This window comes from Nicotiana sylvestris, chromosome 1 (genome assembly GCF_000393655.2).
Source record: "Nicotiana sylvestris chromosome 1, ASM39365v2, whole genome shotgun sequence".
Lineage (NCBI taxonomy): Eukaryota > Viridiplantae > Streptophyta > Magnoliopsida > Solanales > Solanaceae > Nicotiana > Nicotiana sylvestris.
Window position 1 is genome coordinate 170,290,544 of NC_091057.1, and position 23,123 is coordinate 170,313,666.

Sequence of the window (23,123 nt, forward strand, 5' to 3'; positions counted from 1 at the left end):
CAAACCTCTTTGCTATGGAAGGGTCGGCTACCGATCCGTTATTGCTTGACCTCTCGGGCATTTGCTCGGTGGGGGGAGCTGTTTCCGTCACTACTATGCTGGGAGTTTCCGGGTGGCTTTATAACTGAGCGATGCCCAACTGCTATGCCTACAACATTTCAAGAATAACATGAAGACTAACTTCCTGTTCTTCTCGGGCTGGGGTTCTTTGGGCTTCCTATCGGTCGCTATGCCATACGCTCCTGTCGGTGTGTGAGGTTTCGTCGACCTATTGTGCGCCCTGTGAATCCGCGTCTGTTGGAACTGGTCCGGGTACATCATTAGGATTTTGTGGTTGCGCTCCGGCAGCTGGAGCAGCCACACCATTTTCCCCGTGGTTTTCGAGGTTGTCATTCTCGATTCTATTCACCAGACAGACATTTTGACCTGAAATGAAGAGATCTTGGGCAAGAAAAAGTGTGAAAATAACTTGTGTTTTTGGGATGGAACTAGCAAGAAAATAATCGCTATTATTTTCAGCCCTACGATGGGCGGCAAACTGTTTACTATGAAAGTGGTAACCGCAATTAAATTTATAAATGGGATTCTAAAAATATGTGATCTATTTTTATGCTAGTTGTTATAGCAGATGATGCTAGGAATATGAAGTTTAACGATGAAATACAAGCTAAAATGAGGTAGTAATCAAACCGAGGGGCTTACTGCCCTGGATTCGGATTGGTTGACGGAGGACCTCGGGGTCGATCTCGAGCTATTGGGGTAGTCAGGGATGGGATAACAGTTAAGATATGATTAAACAAGTCTCTTTATGGCCAATACCAAGCAATAAATGAAGAATAATCGGGGGGATGGAAGATGCTAAAGTGGCCTCAAGCCAATAAGAACAAGCGAGTTAGAGAGAAAAGGGATATATATATATATATATATATATATATATATATATATATATATATATTATTGATCTTGTGGAGAAATAGTTAGAGCAGCATCAGCCCATCACAAAGTAGCGAGGGTTCCTTTTATATAGGAGGGGAACTTGGCTATAGTACAACATGCATTAATTACAAAGTATGGAGATGGGACGGCTAGACGTGATGCTTTGGCATAGGCTCTGGATAGGCCAGCTTTATTAGAATTAGCCGTGTACCTTGGATGCTTCCCCTTCTGTTCAGGCCTCGACCTCCGTCTTTTTAGAGTCGGGCCTCGACGAGCCCCGAGGGAGGGGACTCGGTCGCGGCTCCCCGTCCTCGGGGTCTCGAGACATTCTTCCGAAATGACTTGATAGCGAGAAATAAAGTCCTCTGATTTCGCCTCGTACAATATAACTCCCTTGTAATAAACACATTAGCCTAGTCATAGATCTCATATTGCAACCCTGTAGCCTTTAGAGAATATTATTACGTGCATGTTTAAGTATTTTCTTATTCTAACTTATGAACCACTTGTTTGCCTCTTTATCTGAAGAGACTTATGTTTGAGTTGTTATACCATTCACTTAGAACTGTATTACCACATAAAGAAGAAGATGAATCTATTTTCTTCTAAAAGGTTTAACAACATGGAATTTGGAACATAAGTTGACTGTGATCACTAGTAAGCTTAAGGGAAACTCATGAATATTTGTTTACCCTATTTGGGAGAGATACTGTGGCATGCTTGGTTGAATACCTTGACTTCTAATAACTATTGGTATGCTATAAACTTAGTTAAAAGTCCCTACTAGTTTGGACCTATCAGTAGGATTGGTAAGGTTAAGAAACATATTTGTTCCACCTCCCTAAGTCATTTAACTTAGTGTTTCAAACTTGAGCTAGTGACCGCTATGACCTTTCTTATTTACATTTGTGATTGGTCCCTTTAAGTGTTCTGATGCATTCTGTTGGATAGTGTAAATACCTGCAGCAACCAACATTCTTATGTCTGAATTAAAGTTGATAATGTTCATATCCTTATGCTCTGCTGTAGTATTATGTGAAGCTTTTGTGACAATATGTATTACCTAAACCTTTGTCTCAACTGTTGCTACCATGTTAGTTATTAGAGCGATTTCCTCATTTATCTTTAAACCGTTGGGGAAGAATGATTGTGAGTAACTAAGAGTATTTGGGGTGGGGCTTAGTTTGTGGATGAGATGTCCATCCCTGATACAAGCACTGCTTGTGGTCCTTGAGACCCTTATGAACTCTGAAGTACCAGGGATTCCAAGGATACGTTGTTCACGAATAAGTTCTTACCCTAAGCTTTTAGGCATTGACAATATAAATGAAGTTTGGTCTTCACTCTAACAATGCTTGCTTGTTATAGTATTTTTGGGCCTCATAATTAGCTTTACTATACTCTTAATCACACTTGAATGATATATTTTATTGGGCCTCATGACTAATGTCTTTCCTTTCCTTTATTGCATATACGATCGAACTGCGCTTGTTAGAACTCAGGCCCAAGTTCTAGCCTAGAGCCCAAGTCGCTGAAGTCTGCCGCTTATGTGTTCGAAATCTGCTAGGTCTATATTTCTTTTGGGCCTAATTGCTGAGTCCAGTTCCCTTTCCTTTCCTAATTTTTAGATAAAACTGAGCTCGTTATTTATTTTTCTTTTATATATATTATGACACTAATGATATTATTGAATGTTTTACTGTGCTTTAACATCTTAGTAACCTAGGCTAGACAAAGACCATAGGTAATTAAAAGAAAATCGATGTCTATCCTATATTGGCTAAAGAACCTCAATATACTTGTCACTCATTTCTGGTATACAATTTTCCTCTTTATTCATGCTAACCATTTTAATGAGGTTCCATTTTGAAGTTTAAAACAGATTTGGAAAGAAAACAACTCTTTTCCTAAACAGCAATAAAAGGATGACTATGAAGTTAGTTTTCTATAAACAAAGATCAAATATAGTGGGTTATCAAGCCCCAACAAATTTACTTCATAACACAGCTTCAGATTGAAACCAATTCCCAAAGGTATATTCAAGGCCCAATTTTCCTAAAGTCTTTGCTTTACTAGATTTATACAAATAGCTATATTATTCCAAAATATAAGGCATTCAAAGTATCGCCACATTTTACAAATCTTTTCAAATCTTGTAGATGTAAACATTACAAATCTTTTCAATCTTGTAGATATAAACCTTTTAAAAGAGTTTTACAAATCCAACCTATGTTCTCCTTTCAAAATACATATACTATGTTCTTTTAAATGATAGACTTTAAACAAAGATATAGAGTAAGCCACAAACTTTTAAGTACTAATTAAGTAGAATATAGACATCTAATTTCTTAAACCTAGTCTAAGTCCTATGGAGCTACTTCAGGTAAATTTTAGGGGGTGTCTAACACTTCCCCTTAGAAGAACAAGAACCCTTATCCAAATCGCATTGGTTAGAAGACTAATAGGATAATAATATAATTAATGAATAGGCACCCTAGTATACCTATAAATATTAGGTGGCAACTCTTTTTCATTAACAATAGGAAAATCACTAGTTGAATCTTGGTTGGACTCGTATAAAATAGGGTACAATAGTAACTGTTGATGATTTAATGATGTTAAGCACATATCTTCTCTACATATTGAGCTGTTAAACTAGCATGAAACATGTGCATACCTTCTCCATATGCAATTATTGATTAGTTATATGATATAATATGTGCATCTTCTCTATATGCTGAATTGTTAGTTGGTTAAAATGCTTGTGCATATCTTCTTTATGTACGCTGTGGGCTTATCTGTACTTCAGGATTAGTTTTCCACAATATTGTTGTGTGCATGTATATGTTATAGAGCTGTACATGTTAAGTAAAGTGAGTATCTTTTGACCTATAACCTCGTCACCACTTTATCGAAGTTACTCTTGATACTTACTGAGTATATGGGATCGGTCACTTCTGCACCTTGCGTGTAGATGTTGGAGCTGAGCTGCTTTGGATGATGAAGCCTAGCATTGATGTCGTACCAGCGATCCAGATTCCAGCTACCACTTGTTTATGGTAGCTTAAGACTTATAATTCTATTTAGGTAAACTTCAAATAGATACTGTATTTATTCTTTGTACTGTAGTTGTATTCTTTATTTTAGTGTCTCATGGCTTGTACTACCAATCCTTAGGATATTGTATGGAATTCAACCATCTTATTTATTGATTATTGATGATTTTTCATTCGAGTTGTGTTAATCGTTGTTTGACTTATCTGGCGGGTCGTGTTAGGTGCCATCATGACGGAATTTTAGGTCATGAGAAGATTATTTTGTAAATTGTGCTACAAAGGCTAATTGGTCTATACTGAGATATATTTTGTAGGTTCTTACCTTCTGGGATATGAATAATATAAGTACTATTAATATCAGGCAGTATTGTTAGAGTGGAAAAGGTATCCATACAAGTTTTTTCAATGGCACTTCTTGTTTCATTCCAGAACTTTTTTGAAAAAAAAATAGGATGTATACCGTCAAGCCCAGTTGCTTTCAGAGGTTTAATAGAAGAAATTGCTTTTTTGATTTTAGCATAAGTCAAGGGCCATGTCAAGAGCGTTATGGTCTCTTTCTGACAAGACGTCAAAAGTAATGGGGATAGGTAAGAGATTGATAGGACAAAAATGAGTTAGGTAGTATAAATATTATCAAAATGTCATAAGATAATATTACATATATGTTCAAGGTCAAAAGTCCAATTACTGACAGAGTCGTGCAAACCTAGTATTCTATTCTTTTTACTCCTTTGAATAATCGATAGATGAAAAAAATTTAATATTAGCATTTCCTTCATTGAGCCATTGTACTCTATATTTAATCGTTCAAATCTTTCTATTCTTAAGAATTTGATTATAGAGAGCTATTAAATTTTTATCCAGGTCTAAATGAAATTAAAATTTATTATTTACATTCAAATTTGGATTTCGATCAAGGATAGTCTTTTTTGTTTAAAAATATTTCCAAAAATATTTTTATTCTAGAAACGCACATGTTTGATGAACGATGCAATTGCACTAGAATAAGAATTGTTATTGTGTTAGTGGTAATTGGCAATATTGAAGTCGGGGTGGCTAACCGTATAGTTTCAAATGGAAAAAACAGGTCTCCTCATAGGGTTTAGAAAGTTAGGTAGGTAGGATAGTGGTCTAAGTGGGCACATAGAAAATGCAACACACTCGTGTTTGGGTGCAAAGCTAGCCAATCCAAATTGGCCAAAAAACTTTCCAATTTCCAAAATTAGGTGTTATTTGTTTCTTTTGTTGGACCAAGTCAATTTGGGACAGGTAAAACCTAAGTCAATCATGTCTATATTATCTATGCATTGAATAAAAGTAAAAACTCTATTATTATTGATAGGGCTTCCTCCAAACTTCTCGGAGGTAGTTGTGACTTCATTAAAATCTTCACAAAGCAGCCAAGGTAAATAATGGTTCTTTAGTCAACAGTTTCAAGATTATTCAATAATATGTTCCTATTTGTAGGGGCAGTACTAACATATACAAGGGATAATAGACATGGATTGGAGGATGAGGTTACCTGAATGTTTAACATATATTTTTTGATTTGTGATGGTGATCGGATCTATTGCAAGCTCAGCACTTATCCACGCAAGAGCCACTTTTTCACATGAGATCCACTACTCCAGAGATTTTTTACACTAATCTCAAAGAAGTTAGTAAATTAAACAAACTCCATGAGGCAATAATGGTTCTTCATTCATGTTTCAATCAAGCAGATGATTATAGGATGGTTCCTGTCCACAATGTCCTTGAAGTTCCTTGTAGGAAAATTGGGTCCACCCATAGGGGGTGCTTTAAGGCCCAATAGGGTTACTAGTTAATCCTAATATTCCCTATATATGTACATTAAAGAATACTTTAAGCAGTATTTTCCACGCGCTCTTTCTCTCTCTCAATTAGAAATAAGGGTTTAGACTGTGGAATTGGGGGTTATTCCAACATACCGTGACAACCATCACCGATCAGTAATTCCAGTCGCGGTTCAATCTGCCTTCCGCTTCTGCACCACGAAGAACAAGTAAGTTCTCGTTTTACTATTTATGCGCTATCTAATATGTTTAAATTAATGTGTTCCTTCTTTGGTATCAGAGCCATATGCTAGTTTTTTAGTCCGGGAATGTAATAATACTGTTCTAATCTTTGTGTAGATTTAGAACTATGTGTTAATCCATGTTGAAATTTAAGTGCAATTGATTAAAGTTATTCCGTTAATCCGATTAATTTTTTTTTCTTCTTCCAATTTTGAAATGAGTTTTCAAAATAGAACAAAAGAAAGTAGAAGAAACAGAAAGGCCAATGATTAATCAGTAACGAATTTTTTTTCATTCTTGCCATCATCAGAACTGAATTAGTTAATTGATTTGCCCCAAAATTCCTTTATGGCAAACTATCAAATCTAACAATTAAGAAATCAGTTTTCTTTAGTCAGTTCTTTTATAAAAGACAAATAAAGATTTTATTATCAAGTTTGCCTAATGGCCGCCTGACTTCTACTGCCAACCACCGTCGGAACTCCGACGACTAGCGGCCATAAGCCACAACAAAGAGTATGAGAGGCCATGATTTCAGTTTTCTCTGAAAATTAGAATTTTGAAGCTTAGTGCTTCAATGGTGAATGGTGGCTGAACATAGGAAAGATGAGAAAGTTAAGTTTCTCTCTTTTCTAAAAGGGTATGGATAAATTCTTTTTTTTTTTAAAAAAAAGGAGGGAACGAAAATTTTCAGATGAAAAAGTCTTCTGAAAATTTTCATTAACGATGGTGGCGGCGGCTAACTACGTTGCAGGAGTAAGAAATTATTTTGGGCTAAAGGAAACCCTACACTTCAATAATTTTATTTAAAAAAAAAGAATTAATTTCTGTAATTTGTTTTTGTGGGCAGATTCATTAATTGGGATAAAGGCCCACTTCATGTTGTCTTGCAATTTTTTTAAGAGCAAAATTTAGTGAAAATGGCGTGTAGTAGCCACTAAATAAGGGTGTATTTAATTTTTATCCACTATTTAAAATGCTTATCAAAAATAGCCACTACTAAGGGGGAAAAGACACAATTACCCTTTCTCTATTTCTTGTATAATCCCAAAATCGACGAAAACCCTTATTTCATTCGTTCAGAGTTCTACGCTTCTTCATCTTCCTCGTATGCAAACTGCAATCTCAGTTAAACTTCTGCTCCTTCATCTTCTCTGTCATTTTCCGTCATCTTCATCTTCATCTTCTCCGTCTTCTTCTGTCCTTCATCTTCTCCGTCATCTTCTCCGTCATCTTCGTTTTTCTTTATTTGTAAGTTGGTTCAATGCCGTGTGAAGTATGTGTGAAATTTCAAAAATTGGCATTATATGTTGATTCAGTGTAGTATATTTTGTGTGATTCTGTTTTTGATAAATTTTTAGTGTGTGAAATTTGAAATGTGTTTGTGGTTGATTCAATATATTTGATTATGTAGGTATATTTCATAAAAATAGTCGTAGAAATTCATAAGCTTACTGATTATGAATTTTCAGTTAACTGTGTTCATTAAATGTAAAGAAGAAACGACATTAAATTTTGTAGTTGGAATTCAAAGTTAAGGACTGATTGTCCTTAACTTTTGCACATGAAACTTGAAGTTAAGGACAAAGTGTCCTTAACTTTGGATGTTGAAAGTATATGTTAAGGACTGTATTTCCTTAACCTATGCACTTACAATTTAAAGTTAAGGACTGATTGTCCTTAACTTTTGCACATGAAACTTGAAGTTAAGGACTAAGTGTCCTTAACTTTGGATGTTGAAAGTATAAGTTAAGGACTGTATTTCCTTAACCTTTGCATTTACAATTTAAAGTTAAGGACTTATTGTCCTTAACTTTTGCACATGAAACTTGAAGTTAAGGACTAAGTGTCCTTAACTTTGGAAGTTGAAAGTATAAGTTAAGGACTGTATTTCTTTAACGTTTGCACTTAAAATTTAAAGTTAAGGATTGTATTTGCTTAACTTTTAAACTTGAAATTTTAAGTTAAGTCCTAATCTTTGTTTGTTTTTCCTTCTTTTCTAGTGTTATAATGGAATGTGATCATTTTTTTGATTTTGACGATTGGCGTAATTTTCTGGTATATTGGAAAAGAGATTTTCAATATAAGGAAATAATTAAAAGTTTTCTGTCGAATAGCCAATGGAAGAAATTGAGGGAAAATATTTTTGGCAACTTCTTCAGATTACAAAGTGTGAAGTTCTCGGGTAAACTTATGCACTGTGTATTGCTTTCTGAAATTGTTAGTAATGAACCTGATTCGATGACCTTCAAGGTATTTGACCGCGATATTAAGTTTACTCGTGATGCATTCCATATTATTACTGGTTTGAAGTCTTATTCGTCGCTTGACATGAAAGGTTTAAATGAGAAAGAGAATAGGCTTTTAAGAGTCTATTTCCCTGGAAAGGACAAAATTGAGTTGGCTGATTTGTATAGTTTTATTTCTAGTCGCCCACATGGTACAACTTCATCATTTGCTGGCAGTGATGATGATGCTTTGAAGTTGGCAACACTCTATTTTGTTGAGTCGGTTTTGATGGGCAAGAGGAAAAATAGGAATGTGTCGGAGCAAATAATGAAAATTTTTGACGATGATGCACTTTGAGCTTCCTTCAACTGGGGCTCTCTTGCTTATGAGACGCTATTAAAATCATTGAAGAGTTGCTTGAAATCAAATGAGAATGATGTTCAGAAGGAGAAAGAGAAAGAAAAAGATATTGATAGCTACACTTTAGTTGGCTTTCCTTTTGCGTTTTGTGTCTGGATTATGGAAGTACTTCCTATTTTCCAAGAGAAACAATTTGTGAACTTCAAAGAAGTTGGTTATCCTCGAATGTTATGTTATTCTGAAATGAAGTCTCCACAATTTGATGCTCTTTGTAGAAAATATTTCCATAATAAAAAAGTAAGTTAATGTAATTACTATCTTTTTTTTGTTTATTTGTTTTAGTTATGTATACTTATGTTTAGTTTTTCTTATATAATAGGTGTTTAAGTTGATTGAGGTGTCACCCTTTATTCCCGTGGAAGAAGAAGATACACAACCTCTTTGTGTGGAGGAGCCAGTTTCACAAGATCAAGGCTCAAGGTCTTCTTCCACACAATTTGACGAAGGCGTACTTAAGGAAATTGTTAGAGTATGTGTTTCTGCATTTGAATAGTATTAGTTTTTTATTTGAATATTTCTTGCTTACGAACACCTTTTTTTTATATTATGTTTTTTGATTCAGAGATTATTAGAGAGTTTTAAGAAGGATTTGCAAGCAGAAGTTACCAGAGTTAATCAGAAAATTGTTGTATCAGAAAAAAGATTGAGAACGAAATCAAGGTAATTTCAGTTAGTCCAACTTTAGGATTTTGTGTCCATAAATTTTGAACTTGGAATTGAAAGATAATGACTTCTTGTCCTTAACTTTTGAACTTTGAAATGAAACTTAAGGACATCATGTCCTTAAGTTTTGAACTTGGAATTCAAAGTTAAGGACTTCTTGTCCTTAACTTTTGAACTTGGAGTTCAAACTTAAGGATTGCATTTCCTTAAGTTTTGAACTTTAAGTTCAAACTTAAGGACTGCCTGTCCTTAAGTTTTAAACATGTCCTTCTCTTTGTAACTTAGCTGCTTTCTCAGGATTTAAAGAAAACTCTAGGATCAAAGCTTGATACTTTGATTAACATGTTTGGGAAAGCTGATCAGATGAACACAGATAGAGAATCTAGTGCTCCAATTAGAAAATATGGAGTTGATGATCATTGTCGTGCTACTGAGCGTACTGGCATATTCAACCAAGATGCAGGTAGTGTTGAACGTGATTATATGGATGTGCATGCAGAGGGTCAGTATGAAAGAGAATTTAGAGACGCACATCTAGATGATGAAACTGAAAATGTTACTGATATTGGGAAAGGTTAGTTATAGATTTTGATTTTTATTTTCGTTGAAATGTATATTCAATAGATTAATACATATAAACTATACATGTGCATGCAGAAGTTTGTGGAGTGCCGGAGAAAATTTGTAGAGTTTGTGGATTGCAATCACAGGAGGATTTAACAAGTCCATTGGGGACAAGTGTCAGCGAGATTGTATGCAAATGCTTAGAAGGAACGTATGATCTCTCTACACCGCTGTCATACAAAGAAAAATTTGGAGTTCAAACTTGTGCCAGTCAAGGTTAGATAAAATTTTCATTATATATTGTATATTTATTTCATTATATATTGTATCTTTTGAAGCAGCAAGCAAAGAAGCTGGAGTGCAGTATCAAGAGAAAACTGGACTACAATCTCAAGACATAGGCAGAAGTGAGATTGGTTCCAAATCTATAGATGCAACATGTGATTATGATGATGTAGCTGGAATGATCTTGGATATTGCAAATGGTTAGGCAGTGCTTTTTTAATTTTATATATGTTTATTTTAATTAAAGATTATTAACATGTTAGTTGTTGTAAATATTTTTGCAGAATCTTGTCAACAAGCATCTAAAGATCATGGTGAACAACTGCAAGATAAAGAAAATGTGGAATTGCAAGAAAAAGAAAATACTGCACGCAATATTTTAGCTGAGTTGTCTCTTGAAAAAACACAAGAAGGTACTGTGGAGAAGACAGGTACTGATTGTGCCCTAATTATTATATGTACAATTGAAATTTTGTCTCTTCATTTGACCTGTTGCAGAAAACTAATATGAATATGTATATATATATATATATATATAGTGTCGCCAGCAGAGGAAAACAAAGAGGACACCAATGATGACAATCTTAACCAATATACAAGGAAAAGAAAGAGAGACAGTATTGGTTATGATGATCCGTCATTTTCTCTTCTTACTCCTACTCCTCCAAGTATACAAATGGACATTGATTCGACTTTAACTATGGAGGGTGAAGGAAATGTTGAAGAAGAACTTGGTTGAGGTAAAAGGAACAAGAAGTTAAGCTGGCAGTTGAAATCTCCTTTTGATAAGGAAGGAAAAACAGTAAGTTCCAAGGCAGACAATCAAAATACTCTGAAGAGTTCAGGTTGGATAAAATCAACCTATACTCGTAGGTGTATTTTTCATTATGCCAAAGAAGATGAAAAATTAGTGAAGAAATTCATTGTGTGGTTGGGCAAGGAGAAAAGGAGAGGTCGCAAAAAAGAGTAAGTCTCTTAATGTGTTTCACTACATCCTTAACTTCTGTGATTGTTAGACTAATTTTAGGACTAACTGTCCTTAACTTATAGATTCAAGTTTAAAACTTAAAGACTTTTTGTCCTTAAGTTTGAATTCAAAATTCATAAGTTAAGGACAAGCAGTCCTTAAGTTTGAGTATCAAATTCAAAAGCTAAGGACACTTGGTCCTTAAGTTATAAATTAAAGTTTTCAAAATTCTAACTTGACATTTTCAAAATTTTCAGGGGACAAATTGATTTATATGCTGATGATAATAGTTTGAGGAAAAAACCATACAAATTGTATCATCAAAAAATCTGTAGCAAAATATTTTTCCTTGAGCTTTCAGATAGCAAATTTGTTCTTGATGATAAGGTTAGATAATTCACAAGGCATTTATTTTTTCTATTATTAATTTATCATTTTTTCATTATTTTATGACTGATTTGTTATTGATTTGTTTTATTTTTTGCCTTTTTATGAAGCATATTGACATTGCTCTCTATTATCTGAGAAAGAAGGAATGCTACCACCCTCGCGATCATCCTTTTCGATGCACAACTACTGATGTTCTTTTTGATAATTATATGGCACTTGTGTATAAAGATTTCAGTGAAGATGCTAGTGATGAGTTTTGGTGTGCTGGTGATAATCAGTTATTTCTGACACCATATGTGTGGGGGGACAACGGTAGATGTGGAATTGCATGGACTGAGGTTGACAAAATCTTTTTTCCATGTCGGCTTCCATCAGAAGATGATGAAGCTGTGACACACTTTTTGTTGGGAGTATTGGACTTGAATCAAAAAAAGATTGATGTATATGATTCCATATACAGTGAGCCATATGAAGCAGGAATGAACTACATGCAAATGTATGCACACATGATCCCCCATTTGCTAAAGTTCTCACAGTTTGACAAAAATTACAAGTCTTTTGGGAATGTCTTCAACAAATTTGATATACAATGGCAAAGATCACCACACCAAACTGGATCGTACGTGTTATTATTTGTTATATTATTCATATGTACTTAAGATTTATTGTTTAATTCATTGCATATCTTACATTTCTCTTATGACTGATTGTGGTTCATTCTTGATCAAATTTGTCGAGTTGCTGATGATTGGAAAGGACGTGCAGCAATTCCAACCCGAAGACATAAAAGACTTTCGAAAAGAACTTGCTGCAAATCTTTGGGCACATGGTGAATGGAAAAGAAATTCTGGTTATGATACTCTACCAGAAAATGTTGGTGATGATTATGAGAGTGAAAATGAAACATTCTGTCCAAAGGAGTTGTAAAGAAATTGTGGTGTTATTTTTGTATAAAATTGCTGTAAAGCTGACATCTGAATTATGCCAGTTTAGGATAGTTCTGAAATATTCTGTAAATTTGTGAAAAGGCACTTATATTTTGTTTTGTTGGCATAGCGTAATTTTTTGTAACAGCTATGCAAAATTACAATTTCAAAAGTTATGTCAAGGCATTTTGTTATTTATTTCGTTGTTTCTCTCAACTGTTGATTTGTCCATTGAGTTTGTTAGTATTTGTTCATGACTAAGTGTAAGTGAACTTCAAATTCAAAGTTAATGACCAAATGTCCTTAACTTTTGAACTTGAAATTCAAAGTTAAGGACCGACAGTCCTTAAGTTTTGAACTTAAAATTTAAAGTTAAGGACAGACAGTCCTTAAGTTTTTAACTTGTATTTCAAACTTAAGGACTCCTGTAGTTAATGACAAACAGTCCTCAAGTTTTTAACATGGGACTATAACTTAAGGACCTATGTCCTTAACGTTTGAACTTAAAATTCAAAGTTAAGGACAGACAGTCCTCAAGTTTTTAACATGGGACTATAACTTAAGGACCTCATGTCCTTAACGTTTGAACTTAAAATTTAAAGTTAAGGACAGACAGTCCTTAAGTTTTTAACTTGTATTTCAAACTTAAGGACTCCTGTAGTTAATGACAAACAGTCCTCAAGTTTTTAACATGGGACTATAACTTAAGGACCTATGTCCTTAACGTTTGAACTTAAAATTCAAAGTTAAGGACAGACAGTCCTTAAGTATTTAACTTGTATTTCAAACTTAAGGACTCCTGTAGTTAATGTCAAACAATCCTCAAGTTTTTAACATGGGACTATAACTTAAGGACCTCATATCCTTAACTTTTGAACTTGAAATTCAAAGTTAAGGATAGACAGTCCTTAAGTTTTTAACATGGGACTATAACTTAAGGACCTCATGTCCTTAACTTTTGAACTTGAAATTCAAAGTTAAGGACAGACAGTCCTTAAGTATTTAACTTGTATTTCAAACTTAAGGACTCCTGTAGTTAATGACAAACAGTCCTCAAGTTTTTAACATGGGACTATAACTTAAGGACCTATGTCCTTAACGTTTGAACTTAAAATTCAAAGTTAAGGACAGACAGTCCTTAAGTATTTAACTTGTATTTCAAACTTAAGGACTCCTGTAGTTAATGACAAACAGTCCTCAAGTTTTTAACATGGGACTATAACTTAAGGACCTCATATCCTTAACTTTTGAACTTGAAATTCAAAGTTAAGGATAAACAGTCCTTAAGTTTTTAACATGGGACTATAACTTAAGGACCTCATGTCCTTAACTTTTGAATTTGAAATTCAAAGTTAAGGACAGACAGTCCTTAAGTATTTAACTTGTATTTCAAACTTAAGGACTCCTGTAGTTAATGACAAATAGTCCTCAAGTTTTTAACATGGAACTATAACTTAAGGACCTATGTCCTTAACGTTTGAACTTAAAATTCAAAGTTAAGGACAGTCAGTCCTCAAGTTTTTAACATGGGACTATAACTTAAGGACCTCATGTCCTTACCGTTTGAACTTAAAATTTAAAGTTAAGGACAGACAATCCTTAAGTTATTAACTTGTATTTCAAACTTAAGGACTCATGTAGTTAATGACAAACAGTCCTCAAGTTTTTAACATGGGACTATAACTTAAGGACCTATGTCCTTAACATTTGAACTTAAAATTCAAAGTTAAGGACAGACAGTCTTTAAGTATTTAACTTGTATTTCAAACTTAAGGACTCCTGTAGTTAATGACAAACAGTCCTCAAGTTTTTAACATGAGACTATAACTTAAGGACCTCATATCCTTAACTTTTTAACTTGAAATTCAAAGTTAAGGATAGACAGTCCTTAAGTTTTTAACATGGGACTATAACTTAAGGACCTCATGTCCTTAACTTTTGAACTTGAAATTCAAAGTTAAGGACAGACAGTCCTTAAGTATTTAACTTGTATTTCAAACTTAAGGACTCCTGTAGTTAATGACAAACAGTCCTCAAGTTTTTAACATGGGACTATAACTTAAGGACCTCATATCCTTAACTTTTGAACTTGAAATTCAAAGTTAAGGATAGACAATCCTTAAGTTTTTAACATGGGACTATAACTTAAGGACCTCATGTCCTTAACTTTTGAACTTGAAATTCAAAGTTAAGGACAGACAATCATTACGTTTTTAATATGGGACTATAACTTAAGGACCTCATGTCCTTAACGTTTGAACTTAAAATTCAATGTTAAGGACAGACAGTCCTTAAGTTTTTAACATGAGACTATAACTTAAGGACCTCATGTCCTTAACTTTTGAACTTGAAATTCAAAGTTAAGGACAGACAGTCATTATGTTTTCAAAATTGCAAGTTGAACTTAATGACTCCTGTTAATAACTTTTAATTGTTGAACTCAAAAGAAATTAAAAGAACGTAACAAGATATAAATATTGAAAATCTAGGCATCCGCTCAAATTAGAATAATAATGAATACAATCTATAGCAAAAACTTAAAAGAGTCGATAAACATAAGTGTATATTTCTACTCTTCTCTATGCTTTCTTGAAAATGGATGGAGTGCCGGAGAATATATACAAGCTGTTCTATTATGACCAATTCTTCTGCAACGACCACATTTGAATGTTATTTTTGATGGCTCGGTAGCAGGAATATGCCTTTTCTTTTGCCTTCTACCTGGTGGCACTTTGAAATCTGGAGGTTTAACAATTTGTGACTTAACACTCTCTGGTACAATCCATGAATCAGTATGTCCTACAGGATGTATTTGTCTTTCATATGTTTTCAGCCAAGATTCCTTTAAGTACCAGTGCGAACAAAAGTCAGACTTCTTGATGTTTCTCTTCTCGATAGCTGCAATTGCATGTATGCATGGTAATTCATCAAGTTGAAATTGAAAACAATCACATGTTCTTTTGTTTAAGTCCACCAAGAAAGTTATTCCTTCTTCTTCAACTCTAGAACGCCATGAATCAACAGGGAAGACCTTCAATGTTGAAAAATTATAAGTGAGTACATTATGTTAAAAAATGTCAAAATCATAATATAAACATAAAACATAATACTTACGTTCAAAGTAAATGCTAAATCTATTCTGTTCTTCAATTCCTCCTCTACCCAACAAGAAACATCATAAAATGTTCCTTCTGCTTTATTTCTTTTTTCATAAAACCAATGTTGTAGCTTCACTTGAATGAAATCCATCATTCTTAGTATAGGCAGCTCCCTTGCTTCTAATTGCACTGAATTCATCGACTCAACTATATTTGTTGTGAGCATGTCATATCTTCGTTGTGGACTACAAGAACGTGCCCATCTTTCCGGTGGTTCTTCCATCAAGTAGTCATAAGTTTTCTTATCTACATTTGCAATATCTGACATGTATATGTCAAATTCTTTACGCTTGTATACTCTTGCAGCACTTTGGAAAAGTTTTATGACCTCACTTTTCACCTTTCTTCACTTTAGGTTCTGCTCCAAATGATAGATGCAAATCCCATGATGGCTTTCAGGATATACCTTTACAATGCCATTTGCAATAGCTTGATGCCTGTCTGATAAAAAAATCAAATTCTCACGGCTCCCAATTGCATTGCGAAGCTGACTAAAGTACCACTCATAGGAATTGTTGTTTTCAGATTCTGCTATTCCAAAGGCTAATGGGAAAATTTGGTTATTTGCATCTTTTGAAACTGAAATCATTAAAACACCACGATATTTTGACTTCAAAAAAGTCGCATCAATAGCAATCACTGGTCTACAATGATTCCAACCAGCTATCGATGATCCATATGCGTAAAACATATAAAGAAACCTGAAAATACAATATAAAACAAGGTTAAAATACCCGAAGTTTAGGACAGTCAGTCCTTAACTTACATTTACAAGTTATAAAGTTAAGGACATGCTGTCCTTAACTTTTATTTCAAAGTTCAAAACTTAAGGAATGGAAGTCCTTAACTTTTAATTACAAGTTCAAAACTTAAGGATAGGCAGTCCTCAACTTCTGGTTATAACTCAAAAGTTAACAAGGCTAAAGACAGCATGTCCTAAATTGTTTACCTGTTGTTGTCGTCTATCTTTATGTTAGTATAAGTTCCCGGGTTTTTACTTGTCATCATATACAAGTATGAACACAATAATTCATAATTTTCTTCGGGACTTCCTCTTATTAAAGCGGAAGCATGTTGAATAGCACGCCACGCCTTGTGATATCCAATGTCTAGTCCATGCAATTTTTGCATCTCTGCCATGACAAAAGCTGGTGTAACTTCAAATCTTGGGTCCCGAAGATTATCGATAATGTAACCACTAATCAACTTTGAAGTAGCATGCCTTTGATCTGCTTTCCTAGTGTTAACAGAGCAGTCATGCTTTTTCTCAAGCTTTACTATCTTGAATAATGTTGAGTCTTTAATTTTGAAAGCACGCACACACCAACGACACCTATCATCATTGCATGTCAACGAATATCTTGTTGAGCTTGATCTAACAGCTTTGAATTCAAAATGTCCTTTGATTGCTACATTAGAAAAACAATTAATTATGCTCTTCTTCTTGTCAAATACTGATCCGACTTTTATTTGATCCAAAGAAGCATTTTCTCTTAATATCGTAGTTGGGGATTCTTTTTGTTTCAAATTTGATCTTCGTTTAGTTATTTGAGTGCATGTTTTGTCAGCAACTACTTCGATTACCGGTGCACTCTCTAAGACTTGAATACCCAAAGCTTGTTCGTTGTCAATCTCTATAATGCTTTGTCCTTCTACTTGAATAGAATCAAATGTTTGATGCACCTCTTCATTTAATGGTTGAGCTTCAACCATATCTACTTCAACTATCTGTTGGCATCGCTCTTGATTGTCATGTTGAGTTTTTGTGTTGGCATGTTCATTGCTTGTTGATGCAAAAACTCTTTCCGAAATATCAACTATGAAACGACAGCTCTTGAAGAGTGAATGAGTTTTTAGCAACTCTATACATGTGTGAAGATCTAAATCTTTGGATACAAGCATTCCTTTGCTTGTTCCAAGGTTGATATCAAACCATATCACTATTTCAAACTTTTCACTATCCAATTCAATAAGCTCAAAAATCTGTTTAACGAAATCTTCAAACTGAATTGACTCAGGTGCTAGGAAAAGCTTTGTTTGATGATCAAGATATTTATAGTCTTCAGTCCATCTACCATTAAAAGCAACTATTATGCATATTGTTTACATCCTACAAGTCAAGAGAATGGGAAACAAAGGACATACGTTATAAAGCAATCCTTGTAGAATTAAGAACAGGTGTTCTGTAAGTGCAAGACCAAGATAAGGACTGTCTGTCCTTAACATTTAAACATGTAATTAATGTTAAGGACTGCCAGCTGTCGCACCTCCTATTTCCGCGCCCGCGAGGGTGCGTGGGAGTTTTCTCCAATTAAAGGACAGTCGAAACGGGATTTGTTTATTTGTTTCAAAGTCGCCACCTGGGAATTTTAAGGCGTCCCAAGTCACCAGTTTTAATCCCTGAATCGAGGAGAATATGACTCTATTTGTTATTCTGCGAACCAGAAATCCTGAGTAAGGAATTCTGTTAATCCGGAAGAAGGTGTTAGGCATTTCCGAATTCCGTGGTTCTAGGACGGTCGCTTAACTGTTCTTATTCTTGGCTTATCTCGATTTTACATTTTTAATGCAGGATTTTGTTACCGCTTCTGTTTATTGTTTACAATTATATAAATGAATTATGCGTACGTATATTCGTATTATATACCTTTTATAATTACAGAGAATCGTGCCACGCATACGTGTACACAAAAGGTTGATAATATATTTTTTTTATATATTTTTTTATAAAAAAAAATCATACGTTCGAAGTTAGAAATAAAATTAAGAACACTGTCTCCCTTGTATGATTAAACAGTGAACTGCACATCTCGGGTTATATGAAATTATTTTAATATCCTTGAAGAAATCCCTTTTATTAAATATTCGCTCGAAGTTGCGCAAACGCATAATCCGAATTTGCTTTTAAAAATATAATCAGGTTACGCGAACGCATCCCTAATCGCGCAAAATATTTGTATTGGTATTATGGATTTTCCACAAATTGTTTATAATATTCATACATTTTTATGTGAAAATCATGAGAAATTCCCATTTTTGAGATGCCCTTAAATTCTTTGAAAAGAATTCACAATTTATTAAATGTTGATCGCTGATTACATTTTCGCGTATTAATTACATTCCTCCAAGCTATTCAAATTTAAAGATAAGAATAAACATATGATTAACACTATTTTTTAGTAAATACAACATATGTATACTAAAAATGTGAATAGCGTATGAAACTAAAAAAATCAATTCTTGAAAGGAAATGATATTTTCGAAGAATTCTCATTATTCTTTTTGCAACGAATGCTATTTTTGCACTCTTAAAATTGTTACACGTTATAACTCTAATCTACTTCTATATCGCTTGTTCTTAATCCGATATGCATGATTATTTTAGTTAATTCTGCTTATGATTGAGTTTGGGATATACATAATCGAAACGATTTCTATTCTCAACCTATGAGAACTATTGGAAAACACTAACTTTCGCATTGTAAAATTCCTAGGCCCTTTGCTATTAAGAAAGAGAACAAATCTACATGTTGACTTAATAAAATGATATTGCATACAACATTATTCGCCAAAGTTTGACCTTGTGAACATAACAGATTTTATTAATGCAACTTTCAACTATTGATTGTAAACATAACCATTGTTATGCCATAATATAAAAAAATGCAACCAACATCACCTAGCTTTAAACAACAACTAACTAACTAACAAAATAAACCAATAATGCATTTTTTCCTTGATATTTCCATATTATGCTGTACCTAACTAATAATACCATAAAGTTTAAATAATGGCCATCTTTCTGCCATGTTCCCTATTTTGACAATTCAACTACACTAATGAGATTTCAAAATGGATAACACTTATTACAGAACTTTTATATGAATTTCAAAATAAGACAATTAACTTATAGTCATTGTGTCGAACTCACTACTAGTTAATCAATATGAAACCAAGCTGAAATTTAAACTAACAAACTTAATTGAATAGAAAACAGAATTACAATTCGAGCTTCATTTATTTGTCACATTGAAGCTTTTCATGACAGGAGTTTACAGATATGTACCTGGAAACGAGGGAAGAAGAAGTGAAATTCAGCAGTAATGGCAGCAACAAAATAGGCAGAAAATGCCAAATAACGCAGCTGATTTTGAGCACAATCAACGAGTCCCGTGAAACCAGACCAATAGTAACAGAGATTTGAGAAAACATTTCAGATTTAAACCACACAGTATCAATAAACAAACACGGACAGATTCCAGGAAAAATATGTTTCGGGTTTTTCTTTCCTTTTTCTATATCTGTTTCAGATTGTGTGTGGGTGTGTGTGTTCTCATTCTTCTGTTTCTTTTTGTTTTCTTCTTTCTTTTCAGATTGTTGTTTCTGATTAGTATGTGTTTCTTTTCTTAATTTCTATCTTTTCCCTCTGTGTATCTCTCTGTGTATATGTATCTCTGTGTGTATTCCCTAATGCCTTAAAAATCAGATCCTTTCCTCTAATGTTTGTCCCTGTATTTATACAGGTCTGCCCCCTCTCTTAAGTGCTGCCTGGACCCCCCTTTTGTTATCTAAGGCAGATTTTCCCTTAAAATCTGCCACTGAACTGCTTTTTCTTATTCAAACAGCACTAAGGATACCTTTACTTTATTTTCAGCCCCTCCACTTCCTTTGGTTTCCTATTATCCTATTAGATTAACAGCCACTAACATTCCACTTCCAGCACACTAGCACTAACACTGTTTTTTACTGTTTCATTCCCAGAAATGTCCAGAAATCCCACTGTTATTACTGCCCATTAATACAAAATCAGAATCTATTACAAAACAGATTTTAAAATCTGTCCAGGCTTAATTATCCTTCTGATTTAAACAACTAGAACCAATCCTAATCAACTACCTAACACAGTTGTATCTACCTAACCCTTGTAAACTTGAATTCAAACTTAACATCACAATAATATTACACTGAATTCAGTACAATAATTCAAACTGAACTTCAACTTTGAACTAAAATCAAACAAACACAGGAGCATTGTCAATATACTGACAATGCCCTGAAACTCAATGTTCAGAAATCAACATACATACATCATTGACAAACTTTTTGACTTATTAAACGAGAATCAATTAATTGGGAAGAACTAATTGACTGATTTCAATTATAATAATCAATTCCAAACAGATAAACAGAGTATTACAAACAGCATTAATGGCAATAAGAATTTACAAAACAACTAATCGACGAACTTAATCGAGTCGATTACACATATTATAAACAATCATAAACAACAGAAACAATAGTATAATTCTGATCAAATAGACGGGTATGAGACAGAATTATGGAATCAACTAAACAAATATGAAAAATTACACAGGTTATTAAAACAAACAACTATACATACGAAGGAAACAAAAGAAATAGGAAAATACCTCTGAATCTTCAATTTTCATATGGACTCAAACTCAACTTGGATTCGGACTTTTGAAATCAAACAGACCTTAGTCGAAGTATTTTCAAGCTTCGACTAAGGTCGATTAAACCTCAATCCCTCGCTTGAATTTGAAAAAAATTCCAAGATTGGAAATTTTTTAGGGTTTCAGATTCGAGGATCTTAAATTTGAACACTTTTGGGCAGATTCGAAGGGAACCAAAGATGACACAAGGGTGAGGGAAGCCTAGGGGTCATTTGGTGTTAATTTGGAAGGAATCTGAGTGCGTTCATATTTGATTCGAACCTTCAAAAGAAGATTCGAAGAGTTCTGAGGGATTCGAACCAAACCAACACTAGATCCATAGCTAGGGTAGTTAGGGGAAGCTACGGTGTGAATTTGGAGACCATCGGAGAGGGTTCGGTTTTCAGACCAACCTTCGATTTAAGATTCGAAGAGTTGGGGTCTGATTCGAAGGAAACTAAGGCCAGATCCGTGAAGAGGAGGTTGTGAGGAGTCTGGGGGGTTAAGGTGGTGACCGGCGGCGTTGTTGCCGCCGGGTTTCAGGCGATGGGATGCTAGGGCGGCTAGGGTTAAGGGTGTGCTTTCGGAGAAGATGATGAATAGTGAAGAGGGGGGGGTTTAGTTAGGGGGCCGGGGTAAGGATTTGTGTTTATATAGGGGAGGGGTGAATTGATCCAAGCCGTTGGATCAAACAGAATAGATGGACAGGATCAGTTCATTTAGCCAAAGGGTGTCGTTTGGTTTAATGCTGGGGTCGGGCTGGATCGGGGCAGTGGGTCAGGTAAGGGTTACGGGTAAGGGGTGTGGGAACTCAACCGTTGGATGGCTTTGATCCAACGGCCCTTGATGAAACACAACCAAACGTCGTCGTTTGGTTTGCTTTGCACTGGACAGGATATGGGGATGTTGAATTGGGCTGCGGGGGGCTGTGGGGGGGTTAAATTAGTTTTGGGCCTGCCTTTTCAATTAATTGGCCCAGTCCGTTTTGCCTATTATTTTCCACTCTTTTTTTATTTCCAATTTTATTCTTTAATTATTAAAATCCTAATTAAAATTATAAAAAAACAAAATTACTCTTTACAAGACATTCAATCAACCTTTAACAATTATTAACACATAACAAAATATTAATCACATAATGAAACATGCATATTTTTTGTGATTTTATTTTAATTAACTCAATTATTAAATGCATAATTAAATCCTAGATATGCATGAAACATGTATTTTTATTTTGATTTTGTTTAATTATAACAAAGAAAACATTTACGGACAAAACACAAACAGTTAATAAACGCAACACAATTTCTAAAATTGCACACTAAAAGAAATTAATTTTATTTTTGATTTATTTTGGAGTAGTTTTCGTGAGGCAAAAATCACGTGCTCACAGCTGCCCCTCTTTGTGCGGAAACTCGAAGAGTTTTTCATGCAAAGATAAAGTGAGCGGATACGAGTGATTTTTGCCCGTTCAAATACTCCGTGGGAAGCATTTTTTGAAAGATTTGACCGAACCTCTTCTTCAAAGGTTTCCTACATATCCTTGGCTATAAAGGAATCAGGTCAATGTAGTTCGGGAAGTTTTGGGTAGCTGGGACTACCGTGGGACTGTGATATTACTGCTGTTTCGTGCTGCTTTTACTACTTGCTGACCTCCTTATTACACCTTGCTTCAAAGGTAATACAAAAAGCTACACTAGACTATGGTACATGAATTATAAAATCTTATCCAGATCATGCCCTTGCGTTTCTTGTTGTATTGATATCTTGGTGACTCTTGGGCATTTGGATTATTCCGCATTCCCTTTCATTGTGTCCCATATTTTCTTTCTCTGTTTGGGACTCTTGTTGTTTCCTGCAGGGGACTTTGTTGGACTCTTCTGCTCTATTAACTCTAAGTGTGCTCCTTTCTCATACGAGCGGGCTTTTGATTTCAATACTTCAATTATATTCCCTTGCTCTCCAGGTGGGCGCCTGACTTCTGTTGCTTCAATTCTTCATCCTCATTCTCCAGGTGGACGCCTGACTTCTTCTTCAATT

The 23,123-nt window shown here is 34.4% G+C and overlaps 4 protein-coding genes and 1 long non-coding RNA gene across 5 annotated transcripts; 3 read left to right on the forward strand and 2 right to left on the reverse strand.

Moving 5' to 3' along the window:
* Positions 1-8,196: 8,196 nt before the first annotated feature.
* LOC138880773 (uncharacterized) lies at positions 8,197-9,300 on the forward strand. The gene is made up of 3 exons (XR_011403360.1): positions 8,197-8,914; positions 8,997-9,146; positions 9,240-9,300. It is a non-coding gene; the product is annotated as an uncharacterized lncRNA (long non-coding RNA).
* A 382-nt stretch (positions 9,301-9,682) lies between these two features.
* On the forward strand, positions 9,683-12,146 carry LOC138876992 (uncharacterized). The gene is made up of 7 exons (XM_070156333.1): positions 9,683-9,914; positions 9,998-10,180; positions 10,246-10,389; positions 10,474-10,620; positions 10,729-11,155; positions 11,414-11,543; positions 11,654-12,146. The coding sequence occupies exons 1-5, from the start codon at positions 9,683-9,685 to the stop codon at positions 10,926-10,928; spliced, it is 906 nt and encodes a 301-aa protein (XP_070012434.1). The 3' UTR covers positions 10,929-11,155; positions 11,414-11,543; positions 11,654-12,146.
* On the forward strand, positions 11,756-12,473 carry LOC138876994 (uncharacterized). The gene is made up of 2 exons (XM_070156336.1): positions 11,756-12,112; positions 12,207-12,473. Exons 1-2 carry the CDS (start codon positions 11,756-11,758, stop codon positions 12,471-12,473), a joined length of 624 nt encoding a protein of 207 aa, XP_070012437.1.
* Positions 12,474-15,041: 2,568 nt separating this feature from the next.
* Positions 15,042-15,898, reverse strand: LOC138876996 (uncharacterized). Its single transcript, XM_070156337.1, has 2 exons — positions 15,587-15,898; positions 15,042-15,503 (listed from the first exon to the last, which is right to left on the reverse strand). Exons 1-2 carry the CDS (start codon positions 15,896-15,898, stop codon positions 15,042-15,044), a joined length of 774 nt encoding a protein of 257 aa, XP_070012438.1.
* Positions 15,899-15,976: 78 nt separating this feature from the next.
* Positions 15,977-17,856, reverse strand: LOC138876999 (uncharacterized). The gene is made up of 3 exons (XM_070156342.1): positions 17,807-17,856; positions 16,580-17,701; positions 15,977-16,331 (listed from the first exon to the last, which is right to left on the reverse strand). The coding sequence occupies exons 1-3, from the start codon at positions 17,854-17,856 to the stop codon at positions 15,977-15,979; spliced, it is 1,527 nt and encodes a 508-aa protein (XP_070012443.1).
* Positions 17,857-23,123: the final 5,267 nt, after the last annotated feature.

Bases quoted from the DNA above. Each gene is read 5' to 3' on its own strand.
- LOC138876996 (XM_070156337.1), bottom strand. From the start codon at position 15,898: ATGTCAGATATTGCAAATGTAGATAAGAAAACTTATGACTACTTGATG. The intron at 15,504-15,586 runs GTAAGTATTATG...TCAACATTGAAG, and splicing joins ATTTAGCATTTACTTTGAAC to GTCTTCCCTGTTGATTCATG.
- LOC138876999 (XM_070156342.1), bottom strand. From the start codon at position 17,856: ATGTTAAGGACAGACAGTCCTTATCTTGGTCTTGCACTTACAGAACAC. The intron at 17,702-17,806 runs GTTCTTAATTCT...TTTTAATGGTAG, and splicing joins CTTGCACTTACAGAACACCT to ATGGACTGAAGACTATAAAT. The intron at 16,332-16,579 runs GTAAACAATTTA...TTGTATTTTCAG, and splicing joins AAGATAGACGACAACAACAG to GTTTCTTTATATGTTTTACG.
- LOC138876992 (XM_070156333.1), top strand. From the start codon at position 9,683: ATGTTTGGGAAAGCTGATCAGATGAACACAGATAGAGAATCTAGTGCT. The intron at 9,915-9,997 runs GTTAGTTATAGA...ATGTGCATGCAG, and splicing joins TGTTACTGATATTGGGAAAG to AAGTTTGTGGAGTGCCGGAG. The intron at 10,390-10,473 runs GTTAGGCAGTGC...ATATTTTTGCAG, and splicing joins GATCTTGGATATTGCAAATG to AATCTTGTCAACAAGCATCT.
- LOC138876994 (XM_070156336.1), top strand. From the start codon at position 11,756: ATGGCACTTGTGTATAAAGATTTCAGTGAAGATGCTAGTGATGAGTTT. The intron at 12,113-12,206 runs GTCTTCAACAAA...TATGTACTTAAG, and splicing joins ATTACAAGTCTTTTGGGAAT to ATTTATTGTTTAATTCATTG.